The 15,111-nt window shown below is 46.8% G+C and overlaps 1 protein-coding gene across 2 annotated transcripts in view; it reads right to left on the reverse strand.

The window, feature by feature from the left end:
- Positions 1-619: 619 nt before the first annotated feature.
- Positions 620-15,111, reverse strand: part of MYH7B (myosin heavy chain 7B) — a 51,286-nt gene continuing 36,794 nt past the window's right edge. For both annotated transcript variants that reach the window (XM_083507860.1, XM_083507861.1), the window contains 16 exons: positions 14,856-14,946; positions 14,101-14,490; positions 13,023-13,149; positions 11,725-11,843; positions 10,671-10,867; positions 9,297-9,646; positions 8,265-8,389; positions 6,990-7,105; positions 6,586-6,778; positions 5,682-5,885; positions 4,963-5,088; positions 3,565-3,735; positions 2,529-2,633; positions 2,117-2,212; positions 1,346-1,483; positions 620-742 (listed from right to left, as the gene is read on the reverse strand). In XM_083507860.1, coding sequence (XP_083363986.1) covers positions 731-742; positions 1,346-1,483; positions 2,117-2,212; positions 2,529-2,633; positions 3,565-3,735; positions 4,963-5,088; positions 5,682-5,885; positions 6,586-6,778; positions 6,990-7,105; positions 8,265-8,389; positions 9,297-9,646; positions 10,671-10,867; positions 11,725-11,843; positions 13,023-13,149; positions 14,101-14,490; positions 14,856-14,946 — 2,560 coding nt within the window. In that variant the 3' untranslated portion in view covers positions 620-730. The remainder of the gene's footprint in view (positions 743-1,345; positions 1,484-2,116; positions 2,213-2,528; positions 2,634-3,564; positions 3,736-4,962; positions 5,089-5,681; positions 5,886-6,585; positions 6,779-6,989; positions 7,106-8,264; positions 8,390-9,296; positions 9,647-10,670; positions 10,868-11,724; positions 11,844-13,022; positions 13,150-14,100; positions 14,491-14,855; positions 14,947-15,111) is intronic.

Raw genomic sequence — 15,111 nt, forward strand, 5'->3', positions numbered from 1 at the left:
AGTGTAGGATCTGTTGGCATACTTGTGTGATTGTGCATAATTCTGCATGCTTTGGGAACAAGTACCATTAATGTGGAAGCTTGCAATCTGAATATGCTTTGAGAAGGGATAGTTAAGGGGAACTTGGCTGCCTCCTAACCACCTTAAGTAGGGATATGTCTGCTGTAGAACGTAGCACGGTATCTTTGCAGCCCTGGGTCAACTGTTGCATAACTATCATTAGATGCCGTATGTCTAAGAATTAAAAACATTGGCTTCACAATGAAGGCTGCTCTTTGTCAGGTAGAACAATACATTTCCCCTTTGTGTGGGTTCTTGAGTTATTTTTCCAAAAGACCTTAGAGTGTCCAAAAAACTTTGATCTATACATACTCCATGATTGAAGTTTTCACATCTGACCATGTTTCCTTACCTGCTGTACTTGAGAAAACACCGCTATCACCACTGGAAGTCAATTCTCTACCAGGCCATCCTCCACTAAGTAGAATGGGGAAAGTTGCCTACTGATGGAATTCTTGGAAAAGGACTTTGAAAGTTCTTCCTGCCATATTTCCATTTTAAATAGAGGAATTGTCATAGTGAGAACAATAGTCCACCCAATTATAAATAGGTCACAGCCTTCTCATGAATGCTAGGTTTTATTCACTACAGAGACAGTGATGGCTGTTGCAGCCATTTACATCTACACAATGACATAACGGTGAGAGAAGGGATGTTGCACTGCAGCTTCTTATTCTTCATACTGTTAATAAAAAAACAGAAAGTATGTTTCAGAGTAGCTTGCAGGAACTTCGCGGAGTCCCAACCGCTCCCTCAGTCTTTTCCTTCCAAGTTGCAACCCAAGGATGCAGCCACTGCTCTTGAGTGCTGACTTGTCCTACTTTCCTGGAGTGGTAGAGCTTGGTCATCTTCCAAATAATATTAAACCATAGCTTAGCACTATGTGTGAACCCTGCCCTGCACCTTAACTATGAATTGTTTACTGCTAATAAACCATGATCCAAAGCCATGGTTGTTTGTTGGCTTATGAATCCTGGTTTGTTTTAACTGGCTTAGTAATATGTGAACCCAGTAGCTTAATGCTGGCTGGTTTGTCTACCCCTTTCCAGAAACTCTCCAAACTACAGAGGCATAAGGACAGAGCAGCTGGAAAATAAAATAAACCAGATAAACAAGGCATGGCTTATCATCTGGCTTAGTGGTGGGTGGGTGTGGTCCAAGCTATCTAGAAACCACTAGATTTAGCTGGCTCGGTTATTCTCTATCACTAGCATTCAAAACAAAAAGATTTGCATCCCCCTCCAGTAAGCCATCCTCACAAGCTTTGTGGTAGCTTAGCCTTTACCTTCAGAGGTACAACTTCCCTAGTGCGAATCCGCAGTTTGTTCACTTGTGTCTCTGCGATATCTGCCCGCTCTTCAGCATCATCCAGCTCGTGCTGCACCTTGCGGTATTTCACAAGGTTGGAGTTGGCTTGCTGCTCCTAAGAAGGAAAGACAGGGATGGATGTAGACAGCAGAACTGGTAGTGGCCCTGTGATTAGATACCCCTGTGGCAAGTATGGTCTGCTTAGACACATGGAAAAAGGTTTGCAGGCAGGTGTGAGTGTGAATTTGCCCTTGTGCCTTCAGAGCCTATAGCATGGGTGGGGAATCTTTTTTAGCCCAAGGGGTAGCACTGCCTTATGGACATCCTTCCACAGGCCATATGCTAGTGGTGGTAAAGGCTACTTTCCAGCCATGCAAAACACTTGAGGAAGGCTTGGAGCAGGATTGGTGAAGGGTGTGGCCTGCAGAGAGTTCCAAGGGCCAGATACTAAGGCCTGCGAGCCACGTTTCCCCCCTGGACCAGCGATTCCTCATATATAAGCCCAATAAGAGCAATAAGGTGCAGGGGCAATGAAGGCTGATTTGCCCTAAGCACATGAGAATGACATGTTAAGGTGTCAGAGCTCCTGTTGTGTCACTTTTTGAATGTGATTCTTGCTTTGAATTAACTGCAGCAACACATGGGGAATGTAGACAGTAGGGTTCCCACAAGACCAGCGGGAGCTGTGAGTAAAGGCAGCACGTTTTCTGCTGCCTGTAAGTCTCTGCCCATGCAGAGCCACACTTACTGCCTCCTCAAACTGGCGCTTGTAACTCTTGACTTTGCTCTGCAGTTTGTCAATCAGTTCCTGCATCCGTGCCAGGTTCTTCCTGTCCTCTTCAGTCTGAAAAGCAATAGCAAAGCATGGGATACCTCAGCTCTTCCTGTCAGTGATTCTCTCCCACACTATGCACAGAGATTTTCCCCTTCTGCTCCCTTGGAGCTTCACCTTCCCTAGATTAATCCAGCCCCTCCTTGATCTCCATATCCAGTAGCATGTGGTCCTCCATATGTTGGAACTTGCCACATTTTTCAGTCACCCTTGCATTGTTGTTGGGATGAGGAAGGGGAATACATGGGGGCAGACCTTTAAAGGTGCAGCTCTACTGCTAATAAAACAAGGGGCTGGGAAATTGGTGTGAAGCTGCTGAGGCTTGTACCTGATAGGTCAGTTCTTTGATCCTGCGCTCATACTTGCGAATACCCTTCTGAGTATCTGCATACTTCTTTTGTTCTACATCCAATTCACCCTCCAGTTCACGCACCTGAAAAGAACAAATAGGGTGGCTTAGGTTCCTTTACACCTCTCTTTACTTGACTCAGAGACCTAGAATGAAGGATATAATTGTCACACTCGGCAAGGCAGTAGGAATTCATATGGATGTTCGTATGTCACACTAGGAAGACGTTAGAGGGGACTTGCCTATATACTCCCACATTCTAGATCCCTGCAGGAACCTTGTAGCTGAGATTTTGTCAACTCTGGGCTGAGTACCCTGAGCATCTTGTCTTCCTATGACAGGCTATAACTGGAAGAGAAGAGGCCAACTTGCACTATTCTCTAGGCCTATCCTTGGTGATTCCCTCTCAACTAGGACCTTCTCTCAAATAAAACCTAGCATCTTGTAGGGATATTGGTGAAGACAGTATTTCATTCGGTGTCAAAGGAATTCAAACAATGGGACCAGAACAAATCATGCAAGGGCATTTGGCAATTTAATTTTCTGCATGTTTTTTTATCCTATTCATGAGCAATAGAGGGGAAATGAAGGTAACAGGAAATGGTTGAGTTGGAGCCTCCTAAGTCAACACATTTCCAAGCTGTTTCCTAGAACCATGAGGGCTAGAATCCTCATATTATTGGAATGACAAATTCTCCCTGCAGATGTACAGCATGAGTACAGCCCAAGTTATGATGAAGCATCCTTGGGATGCTTAGCATAGCAGGTAGTGGGGCTCAAGCTTGTATGAGCGTGAGGGATTTAGGATAAGCAGCTCTGGGTTGGGCTCAAAGGAACACTTCCGCAGCATTCAGTCGGAAAACCAAGAGTGGCATTGGGAAAGGATTTTGCCAGAAGGATCTATCTAGTGGCTTCAGAGTTGGCAGACTTCAGATATTTATTAATCCCTCCTCCTCGCCTTGTGGATCATAGATGGCTGCTGCAAGAAAAAATGTCACATTCCCCTTGTTCTCACCCTGGCTTCCAGTTTTTGGATCTGCTTCTTGCCTCCTTTCAGGGCAATCTGCTCAGCCTCATCCAGCCGCATCTGCAGGTCCTTGATGGTCTGTTCCATATTCTTCTTCATCCGCTCCAAATGGGCACTTGTGTCTTGCTCCTTCTTCAGTTCCTCTGCCATCATGGCTGCCTGGTGGGACAAAGGGCAAAGAGTCCATGTAGCATCTGGAGGTCTGCAACAGATGCAGAGTGAGATAGTCCAGCACACATACTAGCACAGCTTAAGCCTCCCCAGACACAAGTGAAAGTGAACCTCTCTGTATTATTCATAGCTGTGTTCAGACTCCACTACCCATTCAACCAATCAAGTAATGTTGCAATCATCAACCTTATAACAAATCCCTCCTCCACAATCTGTCTCCATGCTCATCAAGTTCTTCACTTATGTTAACAGCCATTGTCTATCCCCAACTGGGAGTTCCCCCTGGTTTATCTCCTCTCCTGTACCAAAATTACCAAGGCTCAGTCCCTTAGTTCCTAAAGCAGAGATAGGTAATAGTGTGTCCTCCAGATGTTGTGGGCTAAAACTCCCATCAGCCCCAGCCAGCCTGGTCACAGATGATGGGAGTTGTAGTCTACAAGACCTGGAGGACACCACTTTGTCCAAAGGTGCTGCAGATCACTCACCTTCTCTAACCCTCAGGTGTCCTGCCTCTCTTGTCCTGCTACTTCAGCAGCACCTTACCACTGGCCAGGCCATGCCCTCCTCACATCATCTACTTCAGCTGCTGATTCCTAAGTGCTGTGGCAGCATCAAGAATGCCACCTACAAAAAGGGATGCTGTAGGCAACCACCTGTTAACACAGAGGCATTGCCAGCTCTAGCCAGTCATTACACAGAGAGCATGGAGATGCTCTGGTGAATATGTGATAGTGAAGCTGCCAGCTCTGTAGGTACCATATTTTTCGCTCTATAACACGCACCCGACCATAACACGCACATAGTTTTTAGAGGAGGAAAATCCGTAGGCATGCCACCCGTAGGCATTCCCTCCATAACACGCACAGACATTTCCCCTTACTTTCTAGGAGGAAAAAAGTGAGTGTTATGGTGCAAAAAATACGGTAATTTTGTGTAATGAGTCAAAACCTCTGTTAACTACAAGAGCTGGAACAAACGTTTTATTGAGTGGACAGTTGTCAAAATTTGGACATTTTAAAATGTACATTTCACAATTTAGATTGATATCCAAAAGCCAACATCTGACTTTCAGAGAATCAGCATTTGAAATTGGGCTGCTTTTTGTTGTTGTTTTTTGTCTGTTCAAAGGGTGTTTCTTGCTTAATATATACTAAACAAGCATTATTGTAACAGGAACAGTGCAAGAGTCCCTCTCAAGGGCTTCCAATCTCTTACATCCGTGATGGCTTTCTTGGCCTTCTCTTCCGCATTCCGGCATTCCTGCACTGCCTCCTCCACCTCAGTGCTCAACTGGGAGATGTCTGCCTCCATCTTCTTCTTTTGGTTAATCAGACCTGTGTTCTGGGAGAGAAAGGGACCGTGGAAATGAACTCACCATGACATTAGGAACAAAGGGTGCTAACAAATACTCCATTTAACCATGGGTTGTCTGGTCTGACTGAGAAGCAGCTCTTCACACTCGCAAGCAGAGAGTCTTTCCTGACCCCTGCTCCTTTTGACCCTTTTAACTGGAGATATCAGGGACTGAACCTGGGAGAGTCTGCATGCAAATTGGTTCACTTTAAGTTGCACGTTGGAAAAACAGGAGGATATAAATGGAGTAAATACAAAACGCAAAGAAATAGATCTCTTCCTGGGCTTAAAAAAGAAACCTAAATCAAGTTTATCTTCCCCAATTCCTTGAGATAACACCCCCTTTCTATGTAAACAAGAAAATACAGGGTCTTCTAGCCATATCCTCTTCTTTCTACATGGGGCTATTCATAGGACACAGTTTCCCATGAGCCCAAGCGAGAAATTATCCCCAGAAGGGGAGGCAGATCAAGAACCCTGCATTTTTTTCAGGGCTGATTAGAAACAGTTCACTTCAACCATCGATTCAGCACTGAGTCCAGCAGTTGGTATCCCACATGGGAACTCAGCCTCTGCCTCACCTGCGAGTGCAGCAGATTGACTCTTTCCGTGGCCTCCAGCAGCTCCTGCTCAGCCAGCTTCCTTCCACGCTCAGCTTGCTCCAGGGCTGCACGCAGCTCCTCCACCTCAGCCAGCATCAGGTTGTTGCGCCTCTCCAGGGCAGCAGCCTGCTCCTTCAGGTCATCGTTATGGCGCAAGGTGTCATCCAGTTCTATCTGCAAGTCCTGTCAGGCACAACAAGAAAAAAGGGGTCTGATTAATATGAGAGAGAAGCAAGAGCTGGAAGTCTCCTGAGGTCTGCAGAGAACCTTTAAGGGTCTTCAGATACCAGGCCCAAATTCTCTCCTGTCAAATATTGGGTGTGGCCTGTCTATTAGGAAAGAGGATTGGGGAACCTGTAGCCCAACAACCACATGAGGCCTTTGGCCTAATTTCATGCAGGTGGCAAGATGTGGGGGAAAGGGTGTAGCAGAGAGAGAGAGAGATTGCGCACTGTGGCCCTATTTACCTCTGGATTTGGCCCATGTATCATCAGCAGCTTGCCCCTGCAGGGCCAATCCAATACACTTCCTGCCTAAGGCAAAGGGCAAGATGGCACCCCCCAGTTCCACACACAGAAATCAACTAGACTCACAGTCTAATCTTACTCTAATATTGGTAATGGAGTAGCATCTTCCATGGCACTTGAGGATAACAGGCTAGTTAAGAGGACACAGGACAGGCAGCATGGCAGACACGGCTCTGTCCTTCAAGGAAATGCTGTCCATCGACAACTGCCACCTGAGGGGCCTAATGGTAGAGCTGGGCCTGGGGGAATGTGATATCGGGGGAGAAAGGTGGTATCTGTGGAGCAGCTATGGAGAGAGGCAGAAATACAGGAGATCGCACAAAGGTCACTGAAGACATGTTCCCAACATGGCTGACCTTCATTTGGGCTTGGAGCTGCCGCACCAGTTTCTGAGACTCAGCGGCCTGGCGGTTTGCGTGGCTCAGCTGTATCTCCATCTCATTCAGGTCTCCCTCCATCTTCTTGCGCAGCCTGATGGCCTCATTTCTGGCTTTGGCTTCTGCATCCAGTGAAGCCTGCATGGAGTCCATGGCTCTCTGGTGGTTGCGCCTGGGAGAGTGAAGAAAGATGCTTAAGAAAAGAGGCACTTTATACCCACAAATGCAGTACCGGTGAACCTTCGTCACAACTTTTGTTTTCTCAATGATGGCTCTCTGTGTAGATTTGCTCTGTGTTGGTTATGAAGGCTTCAGAAGGCCCAAACCTATAAAAACCTAACTAGTTTCATAAAGCAGCCTGCCACAGTATGTTCGGTTCCTACCTGAGGTTCTCAAATTCTTCATCCTTCTCTGCCAGTTTCCTATCGACATCAGCCTTAATCTGAGACAACTCCAGCTGGATGCGCAGAGTCTTGCTCTCCTCGTGCTCCAGGGCTCCCTAGGAGCAGAAGGAAAGAGAAGTACTTCATGAAAAGGCTCACCAGAGTCCCGGTCCCCTCAGTCTGCTTCAGCTTATTTTTGAAAAGGCATCAGGGGTGCTGAATAGCCTGAAGCTCATTAGGATATCTAATATTTGTGAGAGACTAGGGCAGCCTCTGCCAACCCTCTCTCCCTCATTAACAACTGTTATAATGAACTTAAAACACTCCTATTTACCCAGGTGTTTGGTTGCTGTAAGATAACATTAGTTGTTTCTAGAAGCCTTGAACCTTATTAGCTGTGGGGCTATGAGATTGTTCTTAAAAGTTTTGTTTTTAATTTAATCGTGTTAGCATTTTAATATTTTGGTGTTTGCCACCTTGGGCTTCTCTAGGAGGAAAGCTGAGGTAGAGATTTAATAATAAATAAATCTGGCACCATGTCAGCAAAGGCCAGAAGTGTACTTTTCTGACCACTAGATGCCACCGTGGAGCCAGGTAAATGGTCGGCTTCTATGCCTCTAGTTGTTCCACCTGCTAGGATTCAACACCAAGGCCAGAAAAGAAATCAACAGCAGCAAGTGATGGATGAGAGGCAAATGTGGGAAAGAGGAAGACGACTTGTCAAAGGCCTGCATGTTAAAAGGATACTGTTTCTAAATGCCACAATTCTAACATCTATGTGGCTCTACCTAACAGGATCCTTCATGAACACTGTAGGACTTGGGTAATACTTCCTACATTTGTATTTTCCCATAGGAACATGCACAGACACACTGACATATTCCTCAAATTAAGCAAGGCACTCCTTTCACTTCCCCAAATCTTTGTGGCCCAGTGTCCCTTGGGTCCCCAGATGATGGATTACAACTCCCATGTGGCAAAGCTCTCTGGTCAAAATTCAGAATGAGGAGCAGCACAATGAGCTAGAGCAGGGATGGGGAATCTGTGGCCCTCCAGATGTTGGTGGATTCCAGTCCCCATCAGCAGCTGCTAGCACAGCCCACACTCAGGAATGATGGCAGCAGGAGCCCAGCAACTTCTGGGACTCAAGGTTGAAGGGCATTGCTGTAGCCGCCAGTTCAGTTGGGATATGGCTTGGATTTCACATAATGCAGCCTGACATTGTGCACGGCCACAACGTGAAGCTCTCCCTCTGATCACAAGCTGGGGGCTCACCTCAGCCTCCTCCAGGGCAGCCTGGATTTCATTTTTCTCACTCTCCAGACCTTTCTTCAGCTTCTCCAGCTCATGGATGGTTTTGCCACTCATGCCAATCTGATCAGTCAAGTCAGTGATCTCCTCTGGTAAGGAAGACAGGAATTATAGGCCTGCATGTAGCTGTAGTTGTTTTTAATAATAATAATAATAACAACACATAGCTGGTATTCAGATACTCCACTCATTCAAAATTCCTGGGTGGAATTCAATGCCTGTTCTTCTCAGAGTAGACCCACTGGAGTGAATTGACATGACTATGGTTCATTCATTTCAATAAGTCCACTCTAAGTAGGATTTGGTTGAATTCCACCCTCTATCTCCAAGTGACTGGGGGAAAGGGCGACCAAAATCAAACCCAGAATGGAAGACAAGACAGTTCAGAATGCCTAACCTAAAGCTCTCGACCTTTGCTGAGCTCACCACATGGGTATGGCTTATGCCATCCTTCACCAATCTGCTGCTCTCCAGATGTTTTGGTCTAAAATGCCCATCAGCCCCAGCTAAAATCTGGAGAACACAAGACTGGCGAAGGCTGGCTTACGTACTTGGGCCACACACAAATATAAGAGGCTATCAACCCACCAGCACCACCCTTTGTCCAAGGTGCCCCAAAACCAGCCTTGCAAATTGGTCCACAGATGAGCCCACACATTCATTAGGCTACTGGTCTTAAGTGGAAGGATAGAGACCCAACAAGGAGGGCATGCTTTGACCTTATGTGGGTCACATCAACAGAATCATTATTTTCTTCCTGTTACTGAGGAGAAGGGCAAACTCATTCCCTGAACACTGGTGATCCTGCTCAGATTCTCTACCCTGTCCACCCCCAGGCCATTACTCCCACACTTTCAAGCATTCTCTTCCCATCGTAAGGGCTAGATAGAAGCTGCCTTTACAGAAGAAAAAGAATAAACGACACCTGTGCCTGCCCAGTAACAGCTCCTTGGATTGCAAAGTACCCTCTTGGATTACCCACAACCCTAACGATACCTTGCAGGTTCTTGTTTTCGCGTTTGAGAGTCTCTAGATTTTCCAAGGACTCCTCATAGGCGTTCTTGAGCTTGAAGAGCTCTGTGCTGAGGCTGCGGGACTCCTTCTGGGAAGACTCCAGCTCCGACTGCGTCTCTTCGTACTTCTGCTTCCACTCTGCAATGATCCTGTCGAAATTGCGCTGCTTCTTGTCCAAAGCGGCAGCGGCCGAGTTTGCTCTCTCCAGGTCGATCGAAAGGTCCTCGATCTCTGTCTGCAGACGGTGCTTGGTCTTCTCCAGAGAGGAGCACTTGGCATGGGCTGCTTCCACAGCTTCCTCTGCCTCCTGCAGCCGGATGGCCAGCTTCTTCCTGCAAATTATCATGGTTAGCTAGGGAAATAGCTGCTCCTACATGAGCCAGAGATGGAGCTCTAGAAGCAGTACAGATCTCATCCACCTGCTGCAAAGCTTTCCACCTTTCTGTTGAGAAGGATCTTCAAGGGAGAGGGAAGCAACAAACTGGGAAGTGAAACTTGAGGAGGCAGCTGGAGCTCATTATGGCATGCTTCCTCTCACTTCCCACAATATATCCCTAACATGGACTTTTCCTGCCTCCTGCTATTGGGTGGCCATTTACACACCATCAAATTTGCATAATTTATATGCATAGATGCAAATTTACAAAGAATTGCAGCAGTTTATATAGAATAGGTAAAGGTAAAGGGACCCCTGACCATTAGGTCCAGTCACGACCGACTCTAGGGTTGCGGTGCTCATCTCGCCTTATTGGCCGAGGGAGCTGGCGTACAGCTTCCGGGTCATGTGGCCAGCAGGACTAAGCCACTTCTGGTGAACCAGAGTAGGCACGGAAACGCCGTTTACCTTCCCGCCAGAGCGGTACCTATTTATCTACTTGCACTGCATGCTTTCAAACTGCTAGGTTGGCAGGAGCAGGGACTGAGCAACAGGAGCTCACCCCGTTGCGGGGATTCGAACCGCCAACCTTATGATCGGCAAGTCCTAGGTTCTGTGGTTTAATCCACAGCGCCACCCGCGTCCCACTTATATAGAATACATCTCACCATAAAGGGAAAGACTGATCAGATGACCTGCTGTCTTCTTTCTAGGTGCCAACTGGCAATGGGCAACTTCAAGGTGGTACTTCTCCCTTCTTACGCTTTTTAAAAATCTGGACCAGCCAGCCTTTCAGATAGAGAACACCTCCAAACAGAGAACTGTGCTCTATGAAGTTGGACACATGGCCATCCTACCTGTTGCACTTAATTGCAAAGGTGCCTTTGGGCAACACCACAATGCCAAAGCTGCTTCATTTCTGCACAGAATTGGGACAGCACAAAATTTATTTCGCATGCATGGTCACCTCTAGGACTTACTTGGCTTCCTCTAACTCTTCTGTCCTCTGGATGGCGTCTGTCTCGTATTTGGTCCTCCACTGGGCCACTTCTGCATTGGCCTTTGACAGGGACCGCTGGAGCTCTCCCTTGGCCTCCACTTCCTCCTCATACTGCTCCCGCAGAAGGTCACAGTCGTGGCGGGAAGCTTGCAAAGCATGAGCCAGAGCGTTCTTGGACTGGAAGGTTGGAATCACATGCATTAAAATGGAAACAAGGCCTCTCTCCATTTATCAAGGAATAGATAGTTCTAACTCCCCAGTGTGTCAAATGAAGGCTGGGGTTCAATACATTCTGACAGATTATTCATCAATAAGTTAGGAGCAACTGTTTGTGAAGATGGTTGCCTTCTATGCAAAAAATATACACAGTATGCAGGGTAGGAGGAGCTGGGCTCTTTATGGACACTCACCAAGGGGCCTGTGACAGCCATTGGAGCAGATACTCTTGAGAGCTCAAGATGGATGAGTCAACAAGGAAAACAGTCCACTGACTGGCCATGCCAATCGCCCAGCATAATCACCACACCTGCCCTGTCCTGGCTGAACCAGAAGCCATGGTTTTTCTTATTTACAGTCTTTATGGATCGTAGAAGAATCAAGGCTACTGTTGTCTCCCTTTCGAAAAACATATTACCCATCAGTTAAGATACTGAAAATATTGCTGCAGCTATGGGAGTATAATTTACTGTCTTATTCACTCTCCCCATGGAAACGCAATATAATCTACATTAAAGGGTTCCCTTTATAGCATTATAGCCAAAAAGATGGGGATAGATCTCAAACATGCCCATGAAAGTCCTGTTCCTGAATCCTAAAAATATGCAGACTGTGGTTATTCAGTGGTATAGAAAAGCACTCTGCACATACTCAGAGGCACTTCTCCTTACTATTATTTGATATATTCCAGGATATCTTCTGGGTATTGAAAAATAGTTTCAGGGCCCAAGTGAGCCTCTCCGCAGTACAAATTAAGTCCTGGTTCCCTGTTACCAGCTCTTGACTGCAGGTGTAACCCCAGATATATAAATGGTCACCTTAGTCTCTTCTTCTAGCTGTCTCTTGAGTTCATCAATGGTTTGCGTAAAGGAAGTCTTGCCGCGACTCAGCTGGTTTATAAAGGACTCCTTCTCTTCAAGAAGCCGGCTAAGTTCTCCTAATTTTGTAAAAAGCCAGATATCCCATTGACATTTCATTAGAGAACTCATCGTTTTCCATTCCTTTGAAATCCAAAATAGCCACACTGCAGTTTTCAGGACTGATCCAACACTGAACACAACTCATTTGAAGGTTATCAGCATGGGCAGGATGCAGACATTGGGTGGTATTCAGTTTGTCAGATGGAACAATCCCTTCCCCTCCTTCGCATGCTGTTCTAGCATTTTTTCTGATTCTCTTGAGCTGTTTTTTGGGGGGTGGGGGTGAAGTGGAAGGAAAGCCCCAGTGCACAAGTGAAAGTCCTTGTGCAGGCTTCCACTGGTGGGACTCATTAGCCCAACAGATTTTATGAATCCACCCCAATCCCCATAGGATAGATGTTATGAGATCTCAGTCTAATGTTCACCTCAAAAGACTGTAGCCACGTCAATCAAAATGGATTCAGCGCTTTCTCTTAGTGGCTCTAAAATCTAACTTGATAGAAAGCCGAACCCAATGAATGTAATTAGCTCTGTATTTTCTGAAGCATGCATAACATAATTGCTACCAATTGGCATGAGCTTCATAAAGCTCCAAAATGGCTGATAATTCTAATCTTAGTTATTTATCATTGCAGGAGTGGCATCTTTGGGCAATTGCCAGGGCCTCAGTACCAGGCAGGGCCTTCTAATGATGCCTGCCATGTTCCCCTTCGATTGGTTTTTGGCTCAGCGCTACAAGCAGGGCCAGGCAACTGCATCTAGCCAACGTTGTAATGTCCCACAATGCCCCTGACGTAGCATCAGTCACCACAGCTAGATAAATCCACCACGCCACTGACAGTGGAGAGTGGCCCATGAGAGGGCATTTTGCCCAGAGCCTCCCTCAAGCCTGGAGCAACACTCTGAAGTATGTAGACAGACAGCGACTTTTCCAGGGACATTCAATTAGCCTCCTCATGGCCAAGCGAGAATCAAAACCTTCATCCCTCAAGTTCAAACTCAACATGCCAAGATCCCCAAGGCCAATTGTCCAGCATGGATATTCTTCAGCTCTTCGTAGGCAATTTATCTGACATAAGAATATCTTGCATCATCAAGGCTACTTATCCAGACTGCTCTCTTCCTGGGGAGATCCAACATGCAAGCAATCAAGCCAGGTATCTAACAGAGGGAGCAACTTTGAAAGCAAAACATACCATTTTCAGTCTGCAGTCTCCCACGCTGGGTGCTGACTTCGGCTAGCTGACGCTGGAGTTCATCCAGCTTTGATTTGGTTTCGCTCAGCTGATCCTCATATGTTCGGCAGAGCTTTTCAGCATTTGCCTGCAACAGGGAAGAAAACTTTGTCTAGATGTCTGAATTGTCAATGCATTAAACAACTGGCTCGAGGCAGAGCCTAGGGCTGGATCATGGCCAGTGAAGAGCTCCAGTGCCCTCATGGTCTGCTCCCTGCGCCAGACTTGGCACTTACATGTAGATCACTGTCCCCATCATGCACAGTATACACGGTGCTTCCTTAAAAAAAGGCAGCTACTTTCTTCCCACCTGACCAGTCAGAAGAAGAAGAGTTTGGATTTGATATCCCGCCTTTCACTCCCTTTAAGGAGTCTCAAAGCGGCTAACATTCTCCTTTCCCTTCCTCCCCAACAAACCCTCTGTGAGGTGAGTGGGGCTGAGAGACTTCAAAGAAGTGCGACTGGCCAGAGGTCACCCAGCAGCTGCATGTGGAGGAGCGGAGATGCGAACCTGGTTCCCCAGATTACAAGACTACCGCTCTTAACCACTACACCACACTGGCTCTCAATGATGTAAACTTGCACAGCAGAAAGTCAATGATGTAAACTTGCACGGCAGTGCTGGTCCTTGTCAACTGAGCAAACCAGCAGGGGACCTGTCAAGTTGAGGAACACTTCAGATCCAGAGAAAGGGAACCGAAATGCTGAAAAAACCTGATCCACTCCATCTGAACAACCGAACACTGTAATGGACTTCTAAGCTAAAGTCCACCTTAGCTGATTCATTGGGCTTATGGTGATTTTTTGAAGTCAGGAGGAAAATGAAAAATCAAGCTTCTTGAGATGCTGACTTCTGCCTCAGGACCAAATTACTGCTGTATGTGATACCTTCCTCCCTCAAGCCACCTCCTGGCTTAGAGTTGCAGCACTAAACTAGTCCATTCACATTCATGCACAAAAAGCTCTACCTCTGCTCACAACATCTTCTCCTCCTTTCAACACATTAGTGCACAAGGAAGCATCAGCAAATGGCATTCACCTTGTTCTTGGTGAGGTAGTCAATGTTGGATGACAGATCATCCACCTCCATCTTCAACTCGCTCTTCTCCTTCTCCAGCTTCTGCTTCACGCGCTGCAGGTTGTCGATCTGCTCCCCCAGTTCCGCCACAGAATCTGCGTGCTTTTTGCGCAGGGCGGCAGCGGTTGACTCGTGCTGCAACGTGGCCTCCTCCAGGTCTCTGCGCAGCTTCAAGAACTCCGCTTCACGCTTCTTGTTCAGCTCTATCTGGCAAGCCGTGGCGCCACCCGCCTCCTCTAGCCGCTCACTCAGCTCCTCCAGTTCATGCGCCACCTCTGCCCGCTGCTTCTCCACCTTGGCCCTGGCAGCTCGCTCGGCCTCAAGCTCCTCTTCTAGCTCCTCAATGCGGGCCTGCAAGGAGACAAAAGATGGCAGAAACCCCCAGGTAACTCTTCCCAGAATGAAAGGGGGAGGAGAACTCAAAGATTCTGATCAGGGTCGAGTGGCTCTGATGCTTCTACCTGGGCTTCCAGGTAGAACACATGGATCATTGTGGTACCAAGTGGCCAAGAGCATCTACATTGCAGTGGATTACAGGAAATTCTTCAAAGGCCGGACCAAATATTTGCCCCCTTTGACTTTCGGAATAAATGGTGGGCTTGCTCCCCACTTACCCCCCAAAATGTTCAAACCCAGCCCTGCTGCTGTAAAAAAAAAAAAAAAAATCCCTTCCCTTTTTGTGCCTGATAACATCCAACACTTCCTCTTAGGTTTACCTGGAGCTCTTTAATTTTCTTCTGCAGCTGAATTGCAAGGACTTGCTCATCTTCAATTCTTGAATTTAACTGGTTCATTTCAAAGTCTTTCCTATGAAAGAAAATAAGAACAAGCTGTGTTTATATCGGGACTGAGATAGATGCAATTGTCACTGCTAGGAGACTGAGGGAGGGTTGTTTCTACTCTGGTGGTTTGAAAATGTAAATGGTTTTTTAAAAATCATGTTTTTTGCGTTGTGGGACAAGACAATCTTGC

Source organism: Podarcis liolepis (assembly GCF_965112155.1).
Source record: "Podarcis liolepis genome assembly, chromosome: 6".
NCBI classification, from domain to species: domain Eukaryota; kingdom Metazoa; phylum Chordata; class Lepidosauria; order Squamata; family Lacertidae; genus Podarcis; species Podarcis liolepis.